The sequence below is a fragment of the Mirounga leonina genome, unplaced genomic scaffold (genome assembly GCF_011800145.1).
Source record: "Mirounga leonina isolate KUSES-001 unplaced genomic scaffold, KU_Mleo_1.0 Mir_168, whole genome shotgun sequence".
Classification (NCBI taxonomy): Eukaryota; Metazoa; Chordata; class Mammalia; order Carnivora; family Phocidae; genus Mirounga; species Mirounga leonina.
The window spans coordinates 46,538,837-46,565,211 of record NW_023270426.1 but is presented as its reverse complement, the minus strand read 5'-3'; the positions used below and the strand labels follow the sequence as shown (position 1 = coordinate 46,565,211).

Sequence of the window (26,375 nt, the reverse complement as noted above, 5' to 3'; positions counted from 1 at the left end):
CTCACCCAGTCAGTGTGAATCCTGGGAGGGCCCGCCGGAGGAGAGCTCCGCCGGAGTGTGCAAACGGGATTCTGTGAATGTTGACATTAAAGGAACACGCAAAGTCAGCGTCGTAGTCCCCTCAGCTTACCCGCACCTATTTTTATATCTAAGCCAAGGTCACTCTTTAATGCCGGGCCATAGCCCTGAGCTGGGGCATCGCGCTCTGCCTTGTGACGGCGGCCCGGGCGGAGAGCGGGCTCCGGGGGCGAGGCGGGGGCAGCCCGGCGCCCCCCCCCCCCCCCCCCGGCTGTCCGAGCCCGCACCTGCCCGGCGGTCGCCTGAAGGCCGGGCCCGGAGGGAGGCTGGGCGGCGTCCCCGGCGCCGAGGAGGGGCCGCGCGGCGCGGGCGGGGGGATTCGCGGTGGGCGCGGGCGCAGCGCGGCTGCAAAGGCTGGAGGCGCTGCGGCGCGAGTGCGTCACGCCGGCGGAGGGCACGGTGGGCTGCGGCCGACCCGCAGACGAGGAGCCAGGCGTCCCGGGCGAGGGGGAGGCGGCCGCACCCGCCCTGGCAGCCGCGAGCGGCGCGGCCCGGGACCGGCCGGGGGTCGCCAGCGAGCAGCCGCCGGCTCCATTCATTCCCGCGGCTCCGCCTCCTTTCCCGGGCTCCGGTGGCTTCGGAGGCGCGTCCGAGGTGAGTGCCAGCCCGTCCGGGGCGGGGGGGCCTCGGGCTGAGGCCGAGGCCGCCGCGCCCGACCCCGCGCCCCGCCGGCCTCGGACCCGCGCCCCCGCGGGCGGCGACGCGAGCCGCGGGCTGCGGGCCGCCCTGAGGACTCGGCCGCGGCGCAGGCCCACGCCGGCCTCCCGGGCCCCGGGCGCGCGTCCAGCTGCCGGCGGCCGGCCGGGTCCCCCGAGGGGCGTGTGGCGCGCCCCCAGGTGCGCCGGCCTCCTCGTCAGCGCCACCATTTTGTGTGAGGGAATGCCGCCTTCTTCTTGGCCGGCCTCGGATCGCGTTCGGCTCCCCAGCTGCTGCGTGCCGAGCCCCCTCCGCTGCCACTGCGCCCCACCTGGAGCCTGTCCGCGCTCGCCGGTGGCCCCGTTGGGGTGAAGAGCGGACCTGGTGAGGCGGCGCGCTGAGACGTTTAGGCTCGGGTTCAGCCACGCAGGTGGCCTCCGGAGATGCTCTGACCACCTCCCTTACCTTCAGCTTCTTTTGGATTAGATACCGTATAGGTTCTCTTCTAGAATGCAGGTCATTGCAGTCTTGTTCTAATTCTTAGCTGCCCATTGTGCAGTTTTTCGAGGCCTGTGCCCCAGGAGATCGATGGGTGAAGCATTGAGCCCTCGGTTGTTTATGCTTCAGGGACCTGGATTACATTTACTCCCATTATTGTCCTTGGGGAGAAATGATGAAACATCTTACTCCATTTTCAGCTTCTGGAAATTGGTGTGGGTATCTTAAATTATTTTAGATTATTAGATTCTGAGGTAACTACCTGATGCAGGCCCCTTTCCCCCTTTGAGAGATCCTTTCGAAACATCAATTAAAATACTCCCTTGTGAGGATTTTTGAGGGGGTTGGGCTGGCGGAACAGGTTTCTCGAAGACTACCGGAAGGAAAAGTTGTAATTGTGATTCAGAACTGTCACGCAGTTTGTCATTTTCAGGGTTCCTGAGAATTTGGTAATTCTTGTTTTGATTTATCTTCTCGCAAATGTACCTAAGTACCTAGTGGATTATACTTGTGCCGTTTCTGTTTTTTCACTGCATCACAGGGATTAAAATCTGGCATGGTGGCTGTTGCATAATACACACGTTTGGGCCTTGGAGGGAATTTACCAAAATGGACCTGGGTTTGATGTACCAAGTATCATCTGTTTACATTGATGGATTGATTGTACCGGTTATGTACCGGTTATGTTTGCAGACTATAGCTTGTTTTTCTCTTACCGGAGGAAAGATTTTTAGTGCCTAATGTGGGCCAGGCTAAGTTTTCGTGTTGAGGGGAGGTGGAGGACAGGGAATGAAATAGTGAGAGGAACCTGGGAAATGACCATTTGTGATAAGGCTTCTAGTAGAAACAAAGATAAAACAACAGTCTTTCAAGGAAAGCTTGTAGGTTTCGTAGTAGCCTTCTCTCTTTGAATTTATGAGGATAGGTTTAGGGAACTTTGAAATAGATTATGAGTAGCAATATTAGCCTGCTGCATGAGTGTGTATAATAACCTAAGATGCTTTACCTGTGGATTTAAGGTTGTAAAAAGTTTCAAATTAGTTTGACCTGAAATTAGTCCAAAATAGTATTAGAATCATTACAAGTGGTATCAAGTGGTATCATTTTCTAATAAAGGTACAGTATATGCCAAACAAAGGGCTTAACTCTGATTTGGATAAAACAAAGTATTTTATAATAAGATGCTTTTGAGAGTACAATTCCATTGTCATCCTTCTTATGAAATTTTTTTTTTGAGTAGTTGAAGACTCTTCCATTAATTCTTCGATAAACAAGTAATTTCTTATGTACCATTCCTAGCAGAAATGTCATGCCTCTCATTAATGACATGTTCCAGGAGAATTATGGAGGTGAAAGGGACCTTGGACATGGAGAGATGAATCTTGTTTTAGGGAACTTGATTCCCTAATCTTGTTTAGGGAACAGATTGTCTGCTAGGGTGATTGGATCTGTCTTAGATTCATGGGGAACAAGATAGATCCTCCCAGCAAGTTCATCTTTGAGCCAGATAAAGTTCCCACACCTTTACATTGATTCTGTTAATACACGGGTTACAGAGGTTCACTGAATCGGTACTATTGTATTTTATTAACTCCAGCTTGAATTAATGTGGTTTGAGATTTTGAGCATCCACGTTACCAATGTTTGAGAAACAAAAGGAAAAAAAACCACTTATGTTATTCTCCATTAGCTCCCACCCCCCCTTTAAGATTTATTGTGGGGGGGGGGGGGGCAGAGAGCAAGAAAGCAAGCACGAGCATAGGGAGGTGCAGAGGGAGAAGCTGACTCCCTGCTGAGCGGGGAGCCCACAGCGGGGCTTCATCCCAGGACCCTGAGATCATGACTTGATGCAAAGGCTGAGGAAGGCAGACGCTTAACCGACTGAGCCACCCAGGCGCTGGCTCCCCTACGAGAAGAATTATGGAGGTAAGAGGAACCTTGGACGTGGAGAGAGTACTCTTGTTTTATTAGGGAACTTTTACTTTGGGGGGGTGGGGCAGAAGGAGACGGGGCGGTCTCAAGCTGACTCCTTGCTGAGTGCGGAGCTGGAGCCGGAGCTGGAGGCGGGGCTCATCTCTGAGATCATGACCTGTGCCAAAATGAAGTCTGCCATTCGGGGCTCCTGGGTGGCTCAGTCGTTAAGCGTCTGCCTTCTGTTAGGGTCATGATCCCAGAGTCCTGGGATCGAGCCCCGCATCGGGCTCCCTGCTCAGCAGGAAGCCTGCTTCTCCCTCTCCCTCTTCCACTCCCCCTGCTTGTGTTCCCTCTCTCCTTGTCTCTCTCTCTCTGTCAAATAAATAAATAAAATCTTAAAAAAAAGGTCTGCCACTTATAACCTACTAGCACTCGTTCTAGCCCTTTATTTATTAAAAAAGATTATATTTATTTGAGAGAGCGAGCACAAGCAAGGGGGGGGCAGCAGAGGGAGAGGGAGAAGCAGACTCCCCGCTGGGCAGGGAGCCTGATGGGGGGCTCCATCCGAGGACCCTGGGATCATGACCTGAGCCGAAGGCAGATGGTTAACCGACTGAGCCACCTAGGTCTAACCTTTTTAAAATCTTACGTGTTCGGGCGCCTGGGTGGCTCAGTCGTTGGGCGTTTGCCTTCGGCTCAGGTCGTGGTCCCGGGGTCCTGGGATCGAGCCCCGCATCGGGCTCCCTCCTTCGCGGGAAGCCTGCTTCTTCCTCTCCCACTCCTCCTCCTCGTGTTCCCTCTCTCGCGGTGTCTCTTTCTGTCAAATAAATTAAAATAAATAAATAAAACCTTACGTGTGTTATGTTCAGTTATGTGCCTAAAAATGCAAAGAGATTTACTTTTTAAAGGTAATTAGAATATAAGAGGATTGAGTTGAGTATTCAGGCAGAGATTCCAAAAATATTTATGAAGGATTCTGTAGAAAGGATTATTGGTTGAACAGGAATTGAAACAAAACCTTCATGTTTCTTCCCATTTCTAAGATTTTGTGATTCTAAAATGAAAAAGGAATTGCGTGATTACTGTGTTTAAGATGATTTTCTCTTCACACATCATTAGGCTTTTGATTCGTTGTATATTTAACGCTGAAATTAAAGTTCTAAATTTGGTATGCTTCATGGGTAGTAGGATATTTCACAATTCTTTCCAGCAACAACAACAACAAAATTACTAAAAGTTGACTTTATTAAGAAAAAGATGTCATGGTTTAAAAATAATCAGGGAAAAGCTGATAATTTACTAAAGACATCCTAAAATAATTAGACTCATTCAGTTTCAGGGCTGGTATGTGAGACCTTAAGGTTTATCTGCTCTGTATGGGGGAACTACTCACTTAGCCCCACCTATTCTTTGTTTAGAAAGTTTGTGACTTACCACTTTTTTAAAAAAAATGTATCATTTTTAGGTACTACCTGCTCCAGTGAGATGTTAGTTTTAGGCTACACCAAAGATAGCTTTCATTTTATTCAACAAACACCGAATGTCTATTTTATGGTTAAAGGAACAAAAACAAATAGACCTCACTTTTGTGGAGTTTATAGTTAAGTATTGTGGATTAAAATGCCAAAGATTCCTTAAAATCTAAGAGCACACAGACTTTTGCCACTGGGTTGTGCAGTGGAGAAGGTCCGGTTCCTGAAAGGAACTGAAGAGGGAAGGAAATTAAGAAGTAGAATTGAGAGTGTGTCCAGGGAAGGAGAGGAACATTGAGGCGGCAGATTGTTGGTTGGGTTTGGTCTGTGATAAGGTCAGGAGGGGGTGGGGGTGAAAATCCACTGAATTTGGGAGTTGAGGGTTACTGGAGGCCTTAAGAATAGTACTATCAGGAGTGCCTGGGTGGCTCGGTCATTGAGCGTCTGCCTTCGGCTCAGGTCATGATCCCAGGGTGCTGGGATCGAGTCCTGCCTCGGGCTCCCTGCTCTGTGGGAAGCCTGCTTCTCCCTCTGCCACTCCCCCTGCTTGTGTTCCCTCTCTTGCTGTCTTTTCTGTCAAATAAATAAAATCTTCAGAAAAAAAAAAAAGTACTATCAGTGTAATGATGACGGGAGAAGCCAATTGAGGAATGAATAGGAGTGTTGAAAATGTCAAAGAGCTTGACTTTTTGTTATACAATGATTGATAAAGAAATAGACTGTATTATTAAATGATTTTATTGTCTAAAATCTTTTACACATAAATACCAGTGCTTTCGAGTTTGGGTCGGTCCCGATTAATACCTGATGAACTTAGAGTACTCTGATTCTTCACTTAGCAGTAGTTGTTATTCAGAGGCAGTATAATAATACGAAATTCAAGGCAAATAGACATGGGTTTGAAACCTGGCTTTGGTGTTTCTAGCTGCCCCCTTTTTTTTTTTCAAGATTTTATTTATTTATTTGAGAGAGAATGAGAGAGAGAGAAAGAACATGAGAGGGGGAAGGGTCAGAGGGAGAAGCAGGCTCCCCGCTGAGCAGGGAGCCCAATGAGGGACTCCATCCACGGACTCCAGGATCATGACCTGAGCCGAAGGCAGTTGCTTAACCAACTGAGCCACCCAGGCGCCCTCTAGCTGCCTTTTAAGATACTTAATCTCTCTGGGCCTCAGTTTCCTCATTTGTAAAAGAGTAGTTATAACAGAGCCTATCTTAAAATGTTGGCAGAAATAAGTGTGATCATGTCTCTTTTATTATCTTCTCATACCCACCCTGTGTACAACATGATACTTTGTTGAGGTATATTTCAAAGCAACAATTTACTTTTTCACTTTTAAAATTGTGATCTGCTTGTCAGAGCTTTTGCACTGCGTAAAGTACAACCCTTTAAACCCTTTGTAGCTTTTGTGGATTCCAGACTAAGAACCTATCTTGTTTTCTTAAGTATATTTATTTTTTTAGTACTTAAAAAAACATGTCTAAAAGTACTTAAAATTAATTTTAAGGCTGGGGAGATTTATTGATAATATTTTTTAAGCTATAAAAAAGAAATTGAACTGATTCTGAATAAACTTTGTTTGGAGAATACTGTTTGTATCTGAGCAGCTTCTCAGAAGGGCCAAAACAAGGGCATAGTTTTAGAAAATGATTCATATGGTTTTACAGTTTGATGTACAAATGACCACTCAGCTAACGTCTGTGCTCTCTTGGCCCTCCTTTGCAGAACTCTGACACTGGCTTGGAAGGAGACAAGGGACATTCTTGTGCATGTACTTACAGAGGGGCGGAGAGAAAGCGGTTTCTCCTATCCTGAGTTTGAATATACCAGCTGTCCCTAGTCTTTGATTAGCTAGTTGGCTGTGCTTTCATGTGGGTGTAATTCATTTGTGGGTAGCATTTATTTTGGAATGGCTCATTCTTTTTACCCTTGACATACATGCAGAATAACTCTTAAGTTTTCATCTGCATATTGACTCTTCACATATTTGAAGGGCAACTTTCTTGCCTTTCTTCCCCAAGACTTTCCTTCACTAATTTCTCCCAATTCCTGTTCCTCATGTATTGTACCATGCTATCTAGATCCTTTGCCATCCTGGCTGTTTTCCATTGGAGGCATTCCAGTTTTTCAGTGTGATTTTTCTTAAAATGTGATCATCCAAGTGGAATCAAAAACTATGAGGAGTGCAGGGATACTTTTCCATCTCTGGATCTGGACCGTCACAACCTTAATAAAGAAGCCCTATTCTAGGGTTATTTTGCTTTAACAAGAAAAACTTGCTCTTGGGATGCCTGGGTGGCTCAGTCAGTTAAGTGTCTGCCTTTGGCTCAGGTCATGATCCCGGGATTCTGGGATCAAGTCCCACATTGGGCTCTCTGCTCAGCGGGGAGTCTGCTTCTCCCTCTCCCTCGGCTTCTGTCTTTCTCACTCTCACACATTCTCTCTCTCAAATAAATAAATGAATAAAGACTCTTTAAAAAATAAAACCACAAGGGCGCCTGGGTGGCTCAGTCGGTTGAGCGACTGCCTTCGGCTCGGGTCATGATCCCAGGGTCCTGGGATCGAGTCCCATGTCGGGCTCCCTGCTCTGCGGGAAGCCTGCTTCTCCCTCTCCCACTCCCCCTGCTTGTGTTCCCTCTCTCGCTGTGTCTCTCTCTGTCAAATAAATAAATAAAATCTTTAAAAAAAATAAATAAAACCACAAAACAATCTTTAAAAAAAAGAAAAGCTTTTCGTTCATGTTGAGTCTACTATCATCTAAAACTCAAGGTCTGTTTGTCTCTGTCCTTCAGCAATGAATAATTTAAAAACTATAATGTAACTTAGTGAATTTCATTTTTTCTTTAGCTCTGTTTTGTTGTAATTAAAGAGATATTTTTTATTTAATTTATTAAGATTTTATTTATTTATTTGACAGACATAGTGAGAGAGGGAACACAAGTGGGGGCGGGTGGGAGAGGGAGAGAAGCAGGCCTCCCGCTGAGCAGGGAGCCCGATGTGGGGCCCGATCCCAGGACCCTGGAATCAGGACCTGAGCCGAAGGCAGACGCTTAACGACTGAGCCACCCAGGCGCCCCCAGAGAATCTCTTAATTAAAAAAAAAGTTGGCTTAGTATTGTGTAGTAACTATTTAAAAATTCTGAAGACAGTGAATCTTAGTTATTAGAACAGGCATTAAAGTTTGAAGACAGGATATTGCAAGATTTAAAAAATCCCAACTCCTGAGGAGTGACTAAACAGTATGTTTGATGTATTCTATGATACTTGTGTTATCAGATACATCCTTTTGTCTTGACCTCGGAACCTGGGCACCAGGTTAAATCCCTTGGAGACAGATTGCCTAAGTTTAGAGCGTGATTGCCACTTACTAGCAATGTGATTTGGGGCAACTGACTCAGCCTTCCCACACCTGAGGCTCCTCATTGGGAGACTGTGTGTTAAGAATACCTTCCTCAGAGAGAGTCATTTGGAGTCATCAACGAGATAACGTGTAGAGCATCGTGCCTGGGGCAAGGCAGACAAGCTGGAAATGGTAGTTCTCATCATTGGAAAACACGTTTGAGTTTTAAAAAATAATTATAAATGAATTTTTGATGATACTACCCCTTTGTAAATTAAGACCTTTTTTCATAACTTTTTTCTTCAAGTAATCAAGTATAGACACATAAGCTATTAGTTAGAAGGCACATCAAATGATTTGACCCAAATGGATTATGCTTCCCTGGAGTTCTGAGCCTGGTAGTATAGACAGATGAAGAAAAAGAGATCACATTAACATGTGATAAGTATATTAAAAGAAGTATTCACAAGGTACTTAACAGAGTTTCTCAGCTTGTCTCCCTTCAGTTCTACCTATTAATCTGTCCTGTGTACAGCTGCGGGACAGATTGAAAGCATAGGTTCGAATGCGAATGTCTCTTTCCTGCTCAAGATCCTTAAATTGCCAGCTGTATCCCAAATAAAGTCCAACTTTTTTTTTTTTAAAGATTTTATTTACTTATTTGACAGAGACAGAGAGCAGGAACACAAGCAGAGGGGAATGGGCGAGAGGGAAGCAGGCTTCCCGCTGAGCAGGGAGCCCGATGCGGGACTTGATCCCAGGACGCTGGGATCATGACCTGAGCCGAAGGCAGACGCTTAACGACTGAGCCACCCAGGTGCCTCAAAGTCCACCTCTTTAGTCTGATGTTCTTGGCCTTTTGTGTTCTGTCCTCAGTTGATTTTCCTTACGTTCCTTCCACTACTTCTCCTAATATACCTTAAGTCTTCTGGTAAATCCAACTGCTTGCCATTTTCAGCATGCTTCCTGGCTTCCATTTAGTGTGCTCCATCTTTTGAGAGGGTTATCCCCTCTCTGCCTGTTGAAGCTCCATATATTGCTTTTCATCTAGCAGCAGAACCTTACACGTCTCATCTGTGGCTGTTCTTCCTAACACCACTGTGTGATTTGTTTATACAAACTTTTGTTCATTAACTCATTTATTCATTAAATATGTATTGAAGTCAGATAGGAAGGCTACTACCATCACTTACCTTTTTTTCTCCTAGGCTTACTGCCAATGAGAGGTAAGAAAACAAGTTTTCTTAATCTGGGCGAGCAAACCCATCTGAGGTTGCAAGAGGTTTGCAGGTACAGGTGTGTGGGGCCATGGATGGAAGTGCAGAGTTGGAGAAGCCTGAAAGGGAAAGAGGTATGGGACGCCTGTGGTTCTGAATCTCCTTTTCCCAAGTTGGTATTATACTCTGCCCACAGTGGCAACTCTTGGTTACATTTCTTAGTTGTGTAGTGAAAATACTAGGTGGTGGGGTGGTGGTCCTGCTGTTTGTGGCTCAGCAGGATAGTTCATAAATCCGTATGCCAAAATTAAGCACCAGGTTAGGTTTTGTTTTTGCTTTTGTCTTGGGCTAGATGTATTTCCTTTAAAGTGAAAGCATCCGTCGTCTTCATGGTTCGAAATGAGACCAGCCCCTGTGATACTTTATTTTGAAGATACTTACAACATTGTACAAATTGTTGAGACTCCTGTTTTTAACAACTGCCTGTGTCCTTGAGTTTTACTGTGCCAAACTCCTGTTAACTTTAATGAAGCACTATAAAATTAGATCTCTTGTGGGGTAAAGAAGCCAGGTAAAAGGATTTTAGTTGGTCTGATGTTGAAACGAAAGACAAAATTTTATGGTGTATTCATTTAAATAGTTATTTTGTTTTTATTTTGTTTTTTTCCCCAAGTTTGAAAACTGCTTCTGTGAGATTATAAACACTGTTCAGTAATCCAGGTCATGAAGTACTAGAGTAGGTGGCATGTTCTAGAGGAAAATGTATTCTTTTTTGCAGTACTATGTGTAGTCAGTCAAGTGGAAGCTTTAGTTATAAGCACATTGCTATTTCTTTGCATATGTATCTGAGTAGTTTAAGTAGCTCTCTAGATCTTGCTCAAAGTGTGTGGATAGTAAGATAAGGATTTAGCATCCATTCTTGGCTGTGGTAAAATTTAGTATTTTGTATTGTGACTCATTTTTGCTTATGAGTCGTATTTCAGCCATATGAGGCCTGTTTCACCTCTCCACGGTAGAGCCCCCCACCCCCCAAGTCATATTCTCTCTCCCTTGCAGTTTGGATGCAGGAACGTAAACTCAATTTTGTCAGTCAGATGCATCCAAAAGAGATTGCACATTTATGTTTAAATGATTTCTTAGATGTAAGACCATCTTCCTGAATATGAAGAGAGAATTAAATTCCTAGAAAGACAATTTGTAAGACTCTGATAGATGTAAGCAATCTTTAACCATCTTGGGACTCCTAAAATGCTCTACTTTTAGACTTAGAGTTATGCTAAAAATAGGCATCAGAGCCAGACTGCTTGGGTTCAAATGCTAGTTCTGCCGCTTAACTAGTGTGTGTCCTTGAACAAGTTACTCAGCTGCTTTGTGTGTCTTAGTTTCCTCAGCTGGCAAGTGAAGATCATTAAATTCCTCATTGGTATGTTAGTGATAAAAACTATATCCGGGAACACACGTGAAGTGTTAATAGAAGCAGGCCCATAGTCCACTGGTGGCTCAGTGATCATTACTTCAAAAGATGATTTTGTTTCCTACGTAAAATAAAAAGCAACAAGTATGAAATCTTTCCAACTTCCTGCCCCATTAGCCATAAACTTATAGGCAGTCCTCACCACACACAAGTAGTCAGGTCTTTTTCATTTCTCAGAAGACAGGAGAGGATTTGTGAGCAGCATTGAGCCCACCTGAGATTTGATAGTTGGGGCGGTTTATTCACTAGTTCCATTTTGTCATATTCAGAATCCCAGCTCTAACACTGGAGAAGGATTAATGTAGGGATTAGGGCCTTGGGTCGGGCAGGAGGGATAGAAGAATAAAGGGTAAATAAGATAAAGAGATCGTTGAGCTAATGTACAGGGGCTAGGTTAGTTAGGGAAAAAACGATGGTAGGGAGAAAAGTGAAAAGGGAAGACTCCAGAGAAGAATCAAAATAAGATTCAGAAACAGGCTTTTTGTGAAAAGGTTGAGAGCATTACCGATTATGTTGCCTGGATACCTAACCTATTTTCAATGTTGGGGAAACAATCAGGAGAAATAGGGTCATGACTTGCATTGGTTGAGATAATTATTTTTTTCCTAAGAACTCTTTCAGCTCTAAAATGTCCGTATTTTTTTTTTTTTAAAGATTTTATTTATTTATTTGACAGCAAGAGACACAGCAAGAGAGGGAACACAAGCAGGGGGAGTGGGAGAGGGAAAAGCAGGCTCCCCGCAGAGCAAGTAGCCCGATGCGGGGCTCGATCCCAGGACCCTGGGAACATGACCTGAGCCGAAGGCAGATGCTTAACAACTGAGCCACCCAGGCGCCCCTAAAATGTCCGTATTTTTATTTATATTCCTCTCCCCCTAAAGCCTCCAAATGATAGTAATAATCTATAAGAATCTTGAAAATTTAGGAACCAAATTTATAAAATACATTCCTCCTTTTTAAGAGTATAGTTGACATCTAATAATTAACCTTAAAAAGGGAAAAAAAATCACAATAGTAGGAATAAAACTGTTTTCTCTTTTTCATATTATCTTCCTAAAAGTATTTATTCTTTTTTTTAATTATGTAAAGCATTTATTCTTTCAAATAGTTATATAATTTTTTAGGGGAAGAGGGGTGGAATTATTAAAAGATAGATGTAAAATAGCTGATGGGCATCTTAAAATTCTTACATAAGAGGTATTAGTATTGTGTTTTTATACACGTTAGCCAGGATTAATGAGCATAACATTTACATAATTTATAAATTAATTTGGACACTTTTTACACTTCATTATCCATTCTGTGTAAATTTTTTGATGACTTAGTTTGCTTAAGGCAACACTAAGCTTTCTCATTCATGTAGAATCTAGTTAGCCCTTTTGGTTTATCTCATGGGTAGAGCATAAAGTACTTGACAAAATTTGATCTGACAGCTTTACAGTTATGTAACACAGAACAGAAGCTTAAAAACAACAAAAAAGAGGGAGAAGTGAGTGATTTATCATAGCAACCTATATTTCTCTTTAGAGCCTTACCATTTTTCTCTTGCCTCTAAACTGTAGGAGACCCACCATAAGGCCAGTAATTTACAGTCATAAGTTAACCAATATATTTTTTTATAAAACAATTATAAACATTTAGAGGTAAAAAGGTCCTTAGGATTATCCTGTCCAGTTGCATCACATTACCAATGAGAATACAGAAGCTTAAAGAGGGTAAGTAACTTGCCCAGGGTCACTGACTTAGCTAGTGGCCGAGCTGACCCAGGAACCAGGGTCATACATAGAATTCCAATTCCAGTTGCTCTTTTCTTGTGTAACATGTGACTAGAATACCTAATAACAAGGGAATTATTATTTTATAAAAGGAGAGTTCATATAGCCATGACAAATAAGATTTTGCATATTTAGTAAAAATAATAATATTGGAAGGTATATTTGATTGTCTGGATTCCTGTTCTTTTAGCCCTCCTAGTGGTATGACATTCTGTTTCTTCATCTATAGATTGGGGCTAATAGAAATATCTCACTGTATTTTCAAGATGGCTGTCTCTTTAAAGTCTGGTATATGGTCAGTTCTCAGTAAATGTTACCTGCTGTTGTTAACTGATATATAATAATTTCTAGTTCTTTCATCTTCATTTAATTACCATTAGGTGATTATTTAGCCAATAAAATTGAACACTGAGAGCAACTAGTAATAAAAGTAATGGGTTTAAGGACAGATTTGCAACCCAGAAACATTTTAGAAGGGGTGTGTCTTAGGGGGGTCTCTCCCCAGAAATGCTTTTTATGCAAATTTCAGAGTTTTTAAATGGTTGGACTGCAGGAAAACGATTGTTTCATTTTGTGTAAGTATGTGAATATTCTTTAATAATAAGCCCAGAAGCAATTATTTTTCTATTTAAAAATGGCCATCTAGGGCGCCTGGGTGGCTCAGTCGTTAGGCGTCTGCCTTCGGCTCAGGTCATGATCCCAGAGTCCTGGGATCGAGCCCTGCATCGGGCTCCCTGCTTGGCGGGGAGCCTGCTTCTGCCTCTTCCACTCCCCCTCCTTGTGTTCCCTCTCTCGCTGTGTCTCTCTCTGTCAAATAAATAAATAAAAATCTTAAAAAAAAATAAAGGCCATCTAAAAAGGTTTAAGAATGAAAGATAATGAATTTCTGTTTTTACACTTTAATTCATTTGGTCATATTGTACTTGCCTTTGATTTGTAATAGTATTTTCTTATGGTTAGCACTCCTATATACCTATAGTGAAATGTTTTCTAAAATGTGCTGACGTAATACTGGTGATTTAGGAGGTGTTTTTAAGTGGTATTCAACAAATAAATAAATAAAATCTTTAAAAAAAAAGGGGGGGGCGCCTGGGTGGCTCAGTTGGTTAAGTGGTATTCAAGTGACCATTTAAATGACGGTAGTTAGAAATTTTAATGCTGATTAGGAAAATGTATAATCTTATATATCACATTGATGGTTTTATAGTTAAGGGTAAATGTTTCTAAAAAAGTGAACTGAGGTTCTGATACATGCTACAACACGGATAAACCTTACATGCCAGGCACAAAGGGACAATTATTGTGTGATTCCACTTATGAAGTTCCTAGACTAGGCAAATTCATAGAGATACAGAATAGAAGGTGGTTAGCAGGGGATGGGCGAAGAGGGAATGGGGAGTGATTGTTTAGTGGATACAGAGTTTCTATTTGGTATGGTGAAAAAGTTCTGGAGACCAGAGAGTGGTGATGGTTGTACAATAGTGGGGATGTGCTTACTGCCACAGAATTACAAATCTAGAAATAGTTAAAATGGTAAGTGTTATGTGCATGTTTTACCACATTAAAAAAAAGGAGAGGAGGAAAGATGGAGAGAGGTGTGTGTGTATTTTTAAAGAAGTGAATTGAGGGGCACTTGACTGGATCAGTTGGTAGAGCATTTGACTCTTGATCTTGGAGTTGTGAGTTCAAGCTCCACATTGGTTGTAGAGCTTACTTAATAAAGAAAAAAAAAGTGACTTGAGAAATACATTAGTTAAATAGTGATACAGACATTTAACACCCTAGGAAAAATGTTCACAGTGGTATGCAAATTACTGAAGGTTGGGCAACACAAGGATAGAGGACAGATCAATGGCTTAGGGAGACCAACTCGTGTTTCTGGCTCATTCTGCTGTGGACTAGTGGGTGGGTCCACACATGACTCTTCTCTGAAGCGTATTAGATAAGAAACCAAGACCTCTAAGACTGTTTACTGCCTTAAAATGTCTTATTCTGGGCTATGCCATTGGGTTCTTTATTCAGATCACCTACTTTGCCTGTTTATTAGAATTGTCTTCCAATAATGAAACCAAAAAAATGCACTTAAAACATGACATTAGCAATTAAAATCTTTTAAGATCCGTAATTATCATAGTCACAGTAGATGAAAAAGAAAGAAAATCACGAAAAACTTGCTGTTCAGTCAAGACTATTTTTCCTTCTACGTCCATTTTGTATTCTTTATCTAGAAGGCCATATTATTTTTGTATGATTATAATCAACTGTGCTTTTGTAGGCCAAGTTTTTGACAGCAGGCTTCAAACATTAACTTACGTTTCATCCTTTAGATTATGATTACTGTTAGCAAATGAAATTTTTATTTTTATTATTTAAAAGAATTTCTTTAAAAGATTTTTAGGGACACTGGGTGGCTCGGTTGGGCGTCCAACTCTTGATTTCGGCCCAGGTCATGATCTCAGGGTAGTGGGATCGGCCTGGCATCGGTCTCTGAGTCGGCTTGTCCCTCTCCCTCTGCTCCTCCCCTGATCACTCACTCACTCTCAAATGGTTAAATAAAATCTTTTAAAAAAGTAAAAAAATATTTTTAAGTACTCTTTTTACCCAAGGTGGGGCTCAAACTCACAACTCCAAGATCAAGAGTCACATGCTCCACCTACTGAGCCAGCCAGGTGCCCCAGCAAATGAAAAAAAAAAAAATTTTTTTTTTTTAAGTAGGTGCCAGGCACAGTGTGGAGTCCAGTGTGGAGTCCAGCGTGGACCTTGAACTCACAAACCTGAGATCAAAACCTGAGCTGAGATCAAGAGTTGGATGCTTAACTGAGCCACCTAGCACCCCCAGCAAATGAAAATTTTAAATGTATTTCATTCATTGCTTGTTCTGGTAGCTAATTTTCAAGAGTCTTTTGAGTTGGTTTAAGGGAAATGGTGTAATAGTAATTTTTCTTGAGCTTCATCTAGTCAGTGGTATGGTATGTTAAATGTCATAGTGTTTAACTTGGATATAAAGCTGGGATCTTGTCTATAAGAGAGTAAAAACAATTAATACATTCTCTTAATTAGCGTCCTAATTATGCTTCTTTCATCCACTACTGACTGTTTTGTGTTTTTAGTTTCACCTAAAATTTTTTTAAAAGATATATTTATTTTAGAACGAGAGAGCAGGGGTTAGGGGCAGAGGGAGAGAGAGAATCCTGAAGCAGACTCCCCACTGAGTGCAGAGCCCCACGCAGGGCTCGATCCCGGGACCCAGAGATCATGACCTGAGCTGAAATCAAGAGTTGGACACTCAACCAACTGAGCCACCCAGGTGCCCCTAGTTTCACCCAAAATTTTAATCTTCATTAGAATAGTTAGATAAGACTATAGAATGTAATGTTGTATTTCCTTAGTTTGCTCTTACATACTGACTTTGATAGAGATAAACAGATTTGCCCAAACTAAGGAATAAGCTTCTTTCACAGTGGAGCTACTATAATTTATCGAGCCTTTTCTTACTCTAACATCTTAATTACATAAGCTCTTGGTTGATCTCTCTTGAAACTTAAAGGTTTTTTTTTTCCTCTTTCTAAGTTGGCTAGAAATCTTGTGATACTGCTTTCATCAGTAGTTTCACAAATTTTTCTTCCTTTTTGTTTTTATTTAGATACTTACATTTACTAACAGATGGGCTGAATTTGTTCTATTTCTAGGTTTAATTTTAATTTTTTTTTTTTTTGAGAAAAAACATGTACAAGCTGGGGGAGGGGCAAAGGGAGAGAGAGAAGCGGATTCCTCTACTGAGTGCAGAGCCCAGTGCGAGCCCAATGCAGGACCCCAAGATCATGACCTGAACTGAAGACAGATATCCACCTGACTGAGCAACCCAGGGGTCCCTCTAGGTTTGATTTTAAAAATTAAAAATTTGATTAAAAAAATGTATATACAGCATTATTTGAATAAAATTAGGTTCCCAGTCATATGTACACCAAGTTTCAAGTCCTTAAGACCAAGATTTCAGATTATGGTAAAAAAAAAAAAAGTTCTTCTCATTATCATATTTTCAAAAATCAGAAAAATATATTTAACTGTATATAAATGTTACTCTATATGTCCTGTCTTTTATGTGCTTATGTCATATTTCCATTAGATACTCAATTCCTTGTCTACTAATACTTTTGTTGTGATAAAATGGATTTGAAGATCACTTCAAAGAAAAGTAACTTTTTTTCAGTTGATTTTCTTCTGCCTTTCTTTCCCTTTTTAAATTTTCCTTTATCAAACTGAAAAGGTTATTGACAAATATAGCAGTTGGGCTCTGCAGTTTTTATTGTGGGTAAATACTAAACAGGGAACTTTTATTTTATTTATTTATTTTTAAGTAGTCTCCAAGCCCAGCGGGGAGCCCAGCGTGGGTCTTGAACTCATGACCCTGAGATCAAGGCCTGACCTGAAATCGAGTTGGACACTTAACTGACTGAGCCACCTAGGCATCTCCAAAATATAGGGAACTTCTAAAACAAAATAATCTATATTGCTTTATGTATACTTCTTTAAGAACTAGTAACTCAGTATTTGATGTAGATTGTGAGTTTTTATTTAACTTTTTATCATGGACATTTTGAAGAGTACACAAATCAGGATCCTTTCCACAATGCATCTGATATGTCTCTTAAGTTTCTTTTAATTTATGTTAGTGTCCACTCGTTTTTTTTTTTTTTAACTCCATGCTGTATGTATATATTTCTTTAAATTTTATTTTATTATGTTAATCACCATACATCATTACATCATTAGTTTTTGATGCAGTGTTCCATGATTCATTGTTTGCATATAACACCCAGTGCTCCATGCAGTACGTGCCCTCCTTAATACCCATCCATGCTGTGTATTTATTGTAGAAACTGAGTTCTAAATTTGGCTGGCCGCATACTTAAGGCTTCATTTCACATTTGTCTAATGGTTTGGTTAGATTTGGGTCCAGTTTTCTTGACATACCACATGAGGAGGCATATGTCTTCTCATCCGACTTTTAGTAAGATTGGTTAGTGCGTGTGTATCTACCAAAATACTTGTAGCAGCCCACCTACCCATCAGTAGTAGAATGGGTAAATAAACTATTTGGGTGTGATGGAATACTCCATAGCAATAAAAAGGGACAAATTAACTGATAGAACCAACACTGCTGATGTTTGTCACAGAAATAATGTTGAGTGAAAAGAGTTGACACAATAGAGAGCCTGCTGTATGATTTCAGATATAATTTCAGATATAAGAAGTTCAAAGATGGGCAGAATTGTCTGATTTAAACATATTGTTAAGACCAATGAAACCGTACCACCTTATTAAAAAGTTCTTTTCCCCCCCTCTGAATGAGATAGCTCTCCTTAATCCTATACTCTGTTTCCATAGGTATTAGGGTATATTTCCGTATCTTATTACATTGGTTTGTCTGTTCATATGCCTGGTATCACATTATTATTTTTTATTTTTTTTTAAAGATTTTATTTATTTATTTGAGAGAGAGAGAATGAGAGAGAGCACATGAGAGAGGGGAGGGTCAGAGGGAGAAGCAGACTCCCTGCCGAGCAGGGAGCCCGATGTGGGACTCAATCCAGGGACTCCAGGATCATGACCTGAGCCGAAGGCAGTTGCTTAACCAACTGAGCCACCCAGGCGCCCCTATTATTATTTTTTAAAGATTTTATTTATTTGAGAGAGAATGAGAGAGAGCACATGAGATGGGAGAGGGTCAGAGGGAGAAGCAGACTCCCTGCCGAGCAGGGAGCCCGATGTGGGACTCAATCCAGGGACTCCAGGATCATGACCTGAGCCGAAGGCACTTGCTTAACCAACTGAGCCACCCAGGTGCCCCTGTTAATCACATTATTTTATTTTATTTTATTTTATTATTATTATTTTTTAAAGATTTTATTTATTTAACAGAGAGAGACATAGCGAGAGCAGGAACACAAGCAGGGGGAGTGGGAGAGGGAGAAGCAGGCTTCCCGCAGAGGGAGAAGCAGGCTTCCCGCAGAGCGGGAAGCCCGATGTGGGACTCGATCCCAGGACCCTGGGATCATGACCTGAGCCGAAGGCAGACGCTTAACGACTGAGCCACCCAGGCGCCCTATCACATTATTTTAATGATAGAAATTTATAATATATTTTTTTGTTTTCGTTTTTTTTAGATTTTAAGTAATCTCTACACCCAAGATGGGGCTCAAACTTGCAACCCTGAGATCAAGAGTTGCGTGCTCTGCTGAGTAAGCCATCCAGGCCCGCCCTCCCCTTTTAAAAATTATTTGTTAATTATTTTATTTATTTATTTTTAAGTAGGCTCTATGGCCAACGTGGGGCTTGAACTCGCAACCTCAAGATCAAGGGTTACATGCTGTACTGACTGAGCCAGCCATGAGTCCCTAGAAGTTTTAGAATATGTTTTAATATCTGACAGGGCTCATACTTGTCTCCAGTCATTGCTCTGCCTTTTGAGGATTTTTCTAGCTATTCTTGCTTATTTGTTCTTTGAAATTACCTTTATAATTAACTTGTTTTGCTTCAGGAAAAAAATAAAACCCTAAGGGTATTTCATTAGGATTGCATTAAATTAATAGATTATTTTAGGGAGAACTGGTCTCTTTTTGATGTTGAAGTGTCTTTCCAAGAACATGGTTTTTTGTTTTTTGTTTTAACTTTAATTTTTTTCCGAGAATATGGTTTGTCTTTCCTGTTTGTTCACTTTGCTTCTCTCAGTAATGTTTTAGACTTATATAGGTTTCCTATTGTTTATTGTTAAATTTAAGCCTATTTTAATGTTTGCTGTTGTAAGTGGGATCTTATTTTCTGTTTTTACTCATTTTTTCCATTCGTTATTTCTTTTTACTGGTGATTATTGTATATATGAGGGTTTGATGTATGTGTTTTATTTTTTATATATATATATTTTTTAAGATTTTATTTATTTATCAGAGAGAGACAGAGGCAGGCAGAGGGAGAAGCAGGCTCCTTGCTGAGCAGGGAGCCCGATGTGGGACTCGATCCCAGGACCCTGGGATCATGACCTGAGCCGAAGGCAGAGGCTTAACCGACTGAGCCACCCAGGCGCCCCTAGTTTTATATCCTGCTATTCAACTACAATTTCTTACTGTTTGGCATAATTTTTCCATTGATTCTTTGGGATTTTTCGATTAAATATATTATTTGCAAATTGAAGTAGGGATAGTGTCTCCCTGTAACCCTTACACCCATCCAAAGTTGTTAAGCCTCTAATTGCTTTCTCTTGTCTAACTGCATTGACAAATACCTATATAATTTTATATAGTGGTAGAATCCTTATTTTCTTGGCTGTAGTGGGAAAGTCTTTAGTGTATCCCCACTAAGATGCTGGCTAAAAAAAAAAAAAATATATATATATATATATGTATGTATGGATGTATGTATATGTACGTACACACATATAAGATGTAATTTACATACCATAATATTTACTTACTGTAACTGTACAATTCAGTGATTTTTAAAGTAAATTTGTAGGGTTGTAGAACATTTTTGTTATTCCCAGAAGTTCCCTGTGTCTGTCCTTTTACAGTAGCTTATATGTTGACAGGTATAGGAGGATATATTTATATGCATGTGTATTTATATGCAAATATGTATATCCTATGCCTCTGTATTTTTATCATTTAAGGAATTATCCATTATTTACTATTTCATTGTTTTTAATACAAATGAATGTTTCAAAGTTTTCTTAGTTTTAAAGATTTTATTTATTTATTTGAGAAACAGAATGAGAGAGAGAGAGAGCATGAGCAAGGGGAGAGGCAGAGGGAGAGGGAGAAGCAGACTCTCGCTGAGCAGGGAGCCCAGCGCGGGGCTCGATCCCAGGACCCCGAGATTACCACGCGAGAGAAGACAGACACTCAACCAACTGAGCCACCCAGGCGCCCCACAAAGTTTTCTTTTTGATGTATGTTTTCAGTCAGCAGGCTCAAATTGTTGTCTGTCTTGGCATAGTGAAAGTGAAGTTTCCTTAAAGTGCGGTGTTTTTTTTTTTTTTTTAAAGATTTTATTTATTTGACAGAGAGAGACACAGCGAGAAAGGGAACACAGACAGGGGGAGTGGGGGAGGGAGAAGCAGGCTTCCTACTGAGCAGGGAGCCCGATGTGGGGCTCAATCCCAGGACCCCGGGATCATGACCTGAGCCGAAGGCAGACGCTTAACGACTGAGCCACCCAGGCGCCCCGGTGTTAGTTTTTCTATGAGTAAAGGAAGATAACATTTCATATGCTGAAACATTTGTCCCGTATTGTTTGTTGTAGAGGATGGCATTCCCTGTGGATATGCTGGATAATTGCAGTCATGAGGAATTGGAAAATTCTGCTGAAGATTATATGTCAGATCTAAGATGTGGGGACCCTGAAAACCCTGAACGTTTTTCTCTTCTCAATATTACGGTAAGGTGTGCGGAGGTGATTTTTGTCAACCTTTTCAGTTGAGTTTACATGTGAAATCAGTATCTTCTTATTTTTTATCATTTAAAAATGTTAACTAATTCCTTTTGAAATTTGCATCAGAAGACTCTTCAGTAAAATGGTTAAATATTGATTGGTTAGTACAGCAGCATGATCAAGTTTTTAAAAAAGACACTCTAGGTTATTGCTTAATATTTATATTTTGCCTTTATTTTTTTTTTTTTTTAAGATTTTATTCATTTATTTGACAGAGAGCGATACAGCGAGAGAGGGAACACAAGCAGGGGGGAGTGGGAGAGGGAGAAGCCGGCCCCCCGTGGAGCAGGGAGCTGGACGCCAAGCAGGGCCCATCCCAGGACCCCAGGACCATGACCCAAGCCAAAGGCAGACGCTCAACAACTGAGCCACCCAGACGCCCCTATATTTTGCCTTTAAAATTACATAAAAGTTTTTTGCTAAGATGGGTTACTGTATTTGAGCTAACTAAATTAAATTTACTTTGGATTTGGAATTTGTGATTTTAGAAATTTTTTAATAAAAAAATCAGCAAAACATTAATTACACATTTTTGTATCACAAATATTCCTTTTTCTATAAAACTTCCTAATTAGTAAGTGTGATATATTGTGATGGAAAGATCGTTAGCATTCTACTGTGAACTAGGTGGTTCAGAGTTTTCTTTTAGAGAATGATGTTTAAAGGCTTCTTTAAAGTCTGTTCTTCTAGGGCGCCTGGGTGGCTCAGATGGTTAAGCGTCTGTCTTCGGCTCAGGTCATGATCCCAGCGTCCTGGGATCAAGTCCCGCATCGGGCTCCCTGCTCCTTGGGAGCCTGCTTCTCCCTCTGCCTCTCTCTCTGTCTCTCATGAATAAATAAATAAAATCTTTAAAAAAAAAAAAAAAGTCTGTTCTTCTAAAGCACCAAGATTTTACAATTTATTCCTCTAAAGGACTAGTATTTTATAATTATCTGAATTGTGATATCAGTAAATGGGAATTATGGTCCGATTAATGAAGGTAGAAAAACCTTAAAGTATCATATGTATCTCAGTGGAAAAACAAATATACCTATCTGATGTCTTTTACTATAAAATGGAATTTTCCCCCTGAAGTTGTCTCAATAACAGATGATAAACTGTAGTTGTTTTTTAATGAGTTTATGTACCGTATCATGCCTTTGTTTTTATTCAGATGTGTGGCTAGAGCACAGTAGTAATACTTATTGAAATAAACTTCAATTTTTTCCCCAAGATAGGAAAATTCCTGCAAAAGGGAAGTCTGATTTACTTCTTTTGAGCCTAGAAATATCTTCTATGAAATTAAGTTATATAATTAGCATTAATGTAGAGAAAGCTTAATATTTTTATAGAAGCCTGGTGTTTTTGCCCTATATTTTCTTAACGGAATTCACAAATCTTTAATCAATGTCATTTCAGATTCCTATTAGCCTGTCAAATGTAGGCTTTGTACCTCTTTATGGTGGAGATCAGACCGAGAAAATTCTTGCTCTTTTTGCACCTGAGGACTCACTCACAGGTTTCTTTTCTGCTTAATCTTTATAACTTGAGGAATTTTTCTCCAATTAGATATTTATTAAAAAGTAGCTGTGTGAAGGAATTTAAAAAATTGCTTCAAACTAAATTTCTGGAAAATAAAATTTTCAGTTGCTTGTAATTAAATGTTTAATGAGTGAAATAAAATAAAAATGGTATAAATGGGGCCACATTGTATTATGAAATGTGGGTATATTTAAGATTACCTGTATAAACTTTTTCAAATAGTAATACTGTATACTGTTAAGTCTTAAATGTTAATAATCATTTATTCTGTTTTAGCTGTGGCACTTTACCTTGCTGATCAATGGTGGGCTATTGATGATATTGTGAAAACATCTGTCCCTTCTAGAGAAGGGCTTAAGCAGGTAACAAGATCCGATAATTTAAAAGTGTTTCTTCTGAGGTCATATCACAATATGTTTCCCATAAACATTGATAATTGTTGAAAATATTGAGCACTTCTCCATTGTAGTATAACCAGGTTGTATTAAACCCTTATTAAGAGCTTCACTGTTACGATGAAAGTGGTAGTCTGATTGCGCTTCCTCAATTTTATGTGGTTCTAAAAGTATCTGAGAATTGGTGAGGAAGAGTGAATACTCATTGGTTACTTGAACTGTAGTGACCTGTATCGACGTTAGCTTCTGATTTTCTTACAGGGTAGAGAGAAAGCTAGTTCTGTATGTGTGTTTGCCTAGGTTGTCTGTCTCTAAGAGAGACTAACCACGGAACTTGCCTATTGGTAGGGCTATTTTAGGTGGTCTATTTTCAGGTGTTCTAATCAGTGGACTAGAAGGGAGATCCTCAGTAGCATACTGCCAAACTTTGTCCTTTTTTCTGTCCTGGTCATCATTTTATCGTTTACTTAGAGGAAGACACGGATGGTATGCTGATCAATTCTGCCTGCCACAGTGCTGAATGGGAGAACAAGTCTGTGAAAGGCAGAATTGAGAAACAAAGAGCAGGGTCTAACATGATGAAAAGTAGTACCCATGGGTTCAAAAAATTAACTGCACATGTATACCATGAAGAACAAGCTAAAACAGCACATAATGAAAATGATTGGGCTTTAGTTAATTAGAAGTAAAACGAAGGTAAGCAAAAAAGCTAATAAAAAAACTTGAGCTTATAGAGCAAAGCCCCACTGTCTTAGCAGCATCTTCAATGTTTAGTTTTGTAGTATCTGCAAGTCCCAATGGAGAGATGTTAAGGATCTGGAGCAGTTTCAAGGGAGAGGACTGGAATGGCCAGAGTACCCCAAATTGCATTAGATCAGTCTTTTCCTTCAGTTGTTCCTTTGTTCCTATGGTATGAAATTTAGGGGAATGTCATGGCTTTCTTCAAATATTTTTAGGCTGTGTGGCTCCAGGGTATCAAAGTGTAGTCTTTGGCTATGGTCAGCTCAGTATGAAGAAGAATTTTACACTGGTCGGAGCTGTTCAGGGAAGGAATGGGTTGCCCTGAAAGCTAGTGAGCTTTGTCGTTTCCTTTGTCGTTTGGTATCTGACATCCCCTAGTGTGTGGTATGGTTAAGGCTTGCTTGCTTGCTTTCTTTTTTTTTGAGAATAGTGTGTGTACAGTTAATGCTTGTCTTTCTTCACTCACCTAATTAGAGGGCACTCTCGTGCTTCTTTTAAGGACACTTGAGGGGAAGTAGACTTTACGGATAGAACTCTTGTTTTTAGTGGTGAAAAATGTCTGTGGGGGAAAAGCCCCAACAGCCGATGTCAGAAAGTTGGTGAGGGGGTCCTGGTGACCATGTGGCCTTGCATGTAGGAAGTGAGGCTCTGCTTCCGTTCTGTGATTGCCCCAAGTTTGCTTTTACCAGATTTGCTTGTGCCACTGTCATGACTCATCTGATCTGGCAGAAGGTATGTGTGTGGGGCATGCTGGCTACTCCTTACAGTAGACAACCAAGACATGACTGTTAAATGCACATTTTACCTGGGAAGATGAGACAGATTCCTTTCCAAGAGCATAATTATGGCCTTGCTCATCAAATAAGGCAATTGTTCTTAAAGTCTTAGAGGATAACATGAGGCTTTTTGTTTCCTTTCTTATTTACTATTTAAGCTAAAATGAGGTGAAGAAGAGTTGAGGCAGTAGAGGTGGTGGGGCAGCAATTAGGGTGGGGGAGACCCTGGATCTGGGCGGCTGGAAGAAAAAAGAAAACGCTTGAGCACTAAGGAAGAGATGCTGGGGATTGGTACATTAGAAACTCATTTTTCCTGTTTTAGAATTTTGCTGAGAGGCAGTATTCCATGCATAATATGTGTTTGTAGAAATGGATTGTTATTGGTACAAATGATGGGTCTCATCTGTGTGAAGAAAGGTTTAAGAAATCATTTTGAGTGTATTCAGAGTGCTTTGAATGCTAGTATGAGGTGTGGAAGCAGGGAGCAAGGTAGATAGCACCTCTGAATGGATGCATAGCATAACTGTTGTGCCTGGTGTCTGACTCTCTTTCCAGGTGAGAACTCTTGGGGAGAGAGTGGTTCTGTATGTTCTGAACCGGATTATTTATAGAAAACAGGAAATGGAGAGAAATGAGATACCATTCCTGTGTCATAACAGTACTGATTACGCCAAGATTCTGTGGAAGAAAGGAGAAGCCATTGGGTTTTATTCAGTTAAGCCTACAGGTGAGTCTTTAAAAGTTATTTAAACTATATATTATGGAAACCTCCTTTTTAGACCCCAACTATAGCAATATCCTTTTAAATGACTCTTTAGAGTTTAAATTGAGGTGATTTTACTTAGTATTTCTTGGGAGTACTTTGATTCTGCCTTTCTATGTAAATGAGGATTGTTAGGAAAGTTATTTATTTATTTATTTATTATTTTTTAATTTTTTAAAAGATTTTATTTATTTGAGAGAGAGAGAGTGAGAGAGAGCACATGAGAGGGGGGAGTGTCAGAGGGAGAAGCAGACTCCCTGCTGAGCAGGGAGCCCGATGCGGGACTCGATCCAGGGACTCCAGGATCATGACCTGAGCTGAAAGCAGTCACCCAACCAACTGAGCCACCCAGGCACCCCAGGAAAGTTTTTTTTTTTTTTAAAGATTTTATTTATTTATTTGAGAGACACAGGAAGAGAGGGAACACAAGCAGGGGGAGTGGGAGAGGGAGAAGCAGGCTTCCCGCCTAGCAGGGAGCCCGATGCGGGGCTTGATCCCAGGACCCTGGGTTCGTGACCTGAGCCGAAGGGAGACACTTAACCGACTGAGCCACCCAGGTGCCCCTGTTAGGAAAGTCTTGAAGAACAAAACAAAAATAAAGGTTTGACAGAGGGTAAGATTTCTCCATGTATGTGCAAAGAGAGTTGTGTGTTGAGCCTCATATTTGGCTGTCGTGACTTCCTTCCACGTCCTTCCCTTTATTTAAAGTGGTTGTTTGATTCCTGCTGCTATCACTGATACGGGCTCCTTTTAAAACTCTTGTCTACCTGTGGACCAAATGCATAGCCTTTGTCTGCCTCACACAGCTGATTCAACCTGATTTGTTAAAGGCAGCTTTGCTCATTAGCATGAAAAACAAAATAATATATTTAGAGAATTCAAATAGCTTTGAAATTGTTAAACTTCTAAAGTTTGGATTTTTGATCCTAAGAACCACCTATACCCTGTTCCTAAAAGATGGGTGGAGTTTCATCCTGCTTTACCTATTTTCCTGCCATTTCCCCTCCCTCGAGGTACCTGGAGCCAGAAAGATAGAACCTGCTTGATCTGTGTACACACATACACCCTCACCTTATAACCACCACATAACAAGTTGGCTTTTTCTGTACCTTGACCAAAAGACCTTTCATAGAGAACACTCAGATTATTTTCAGCCTTTCTCACATTTTACAAAACCTTCCAAATTTAGCCCTTTTGGTCAGGTCATGTCTAAAGATCATACTGAATTCACTGTTGGTTTGCAGAACAGTTGTGACTGATACCTTAATCACGTAATTAGTACACACTTAA

The 26,375-nt window shown here is 40.7% G+C and overlaps 1 protein-coding gene across 1 annotated transcript in view; it reads left to right on the top strand.

Moving 5' to 3' along the window:
- The first annotated feature begins 624 nt into the window (after nt 1-624).
- FAM169A (family with sequence similarity 169 member A) overlaps nt 625-26,375 on the top strand; it is a 58,573-nt gene continuing 32,822 nt past the window's right edge. The window contains exons 1-5 of the mRNA XM_035014655.1: nt 625-672; nt 20,701-20,835; nt 22,288-22,387; nt 22,687-22,772; nt 24,878-25,049. Coding sequence (XP_034870546.1) covers nt 20,704-20,835; nt 22,288-22,387; nt 22,687-22,772; nt 24,878-25,049 — 490 coding nt within the window. The 5' untranslated portion in view covers nt 625-672; nt 20,701-20,703. The remainder of the gene's footprint in view (nt 673-20,700; nt 20,836-22,287; nt 22,388-22,686; nt 22,773-24,877; nt 25,050-26,375) is intronic.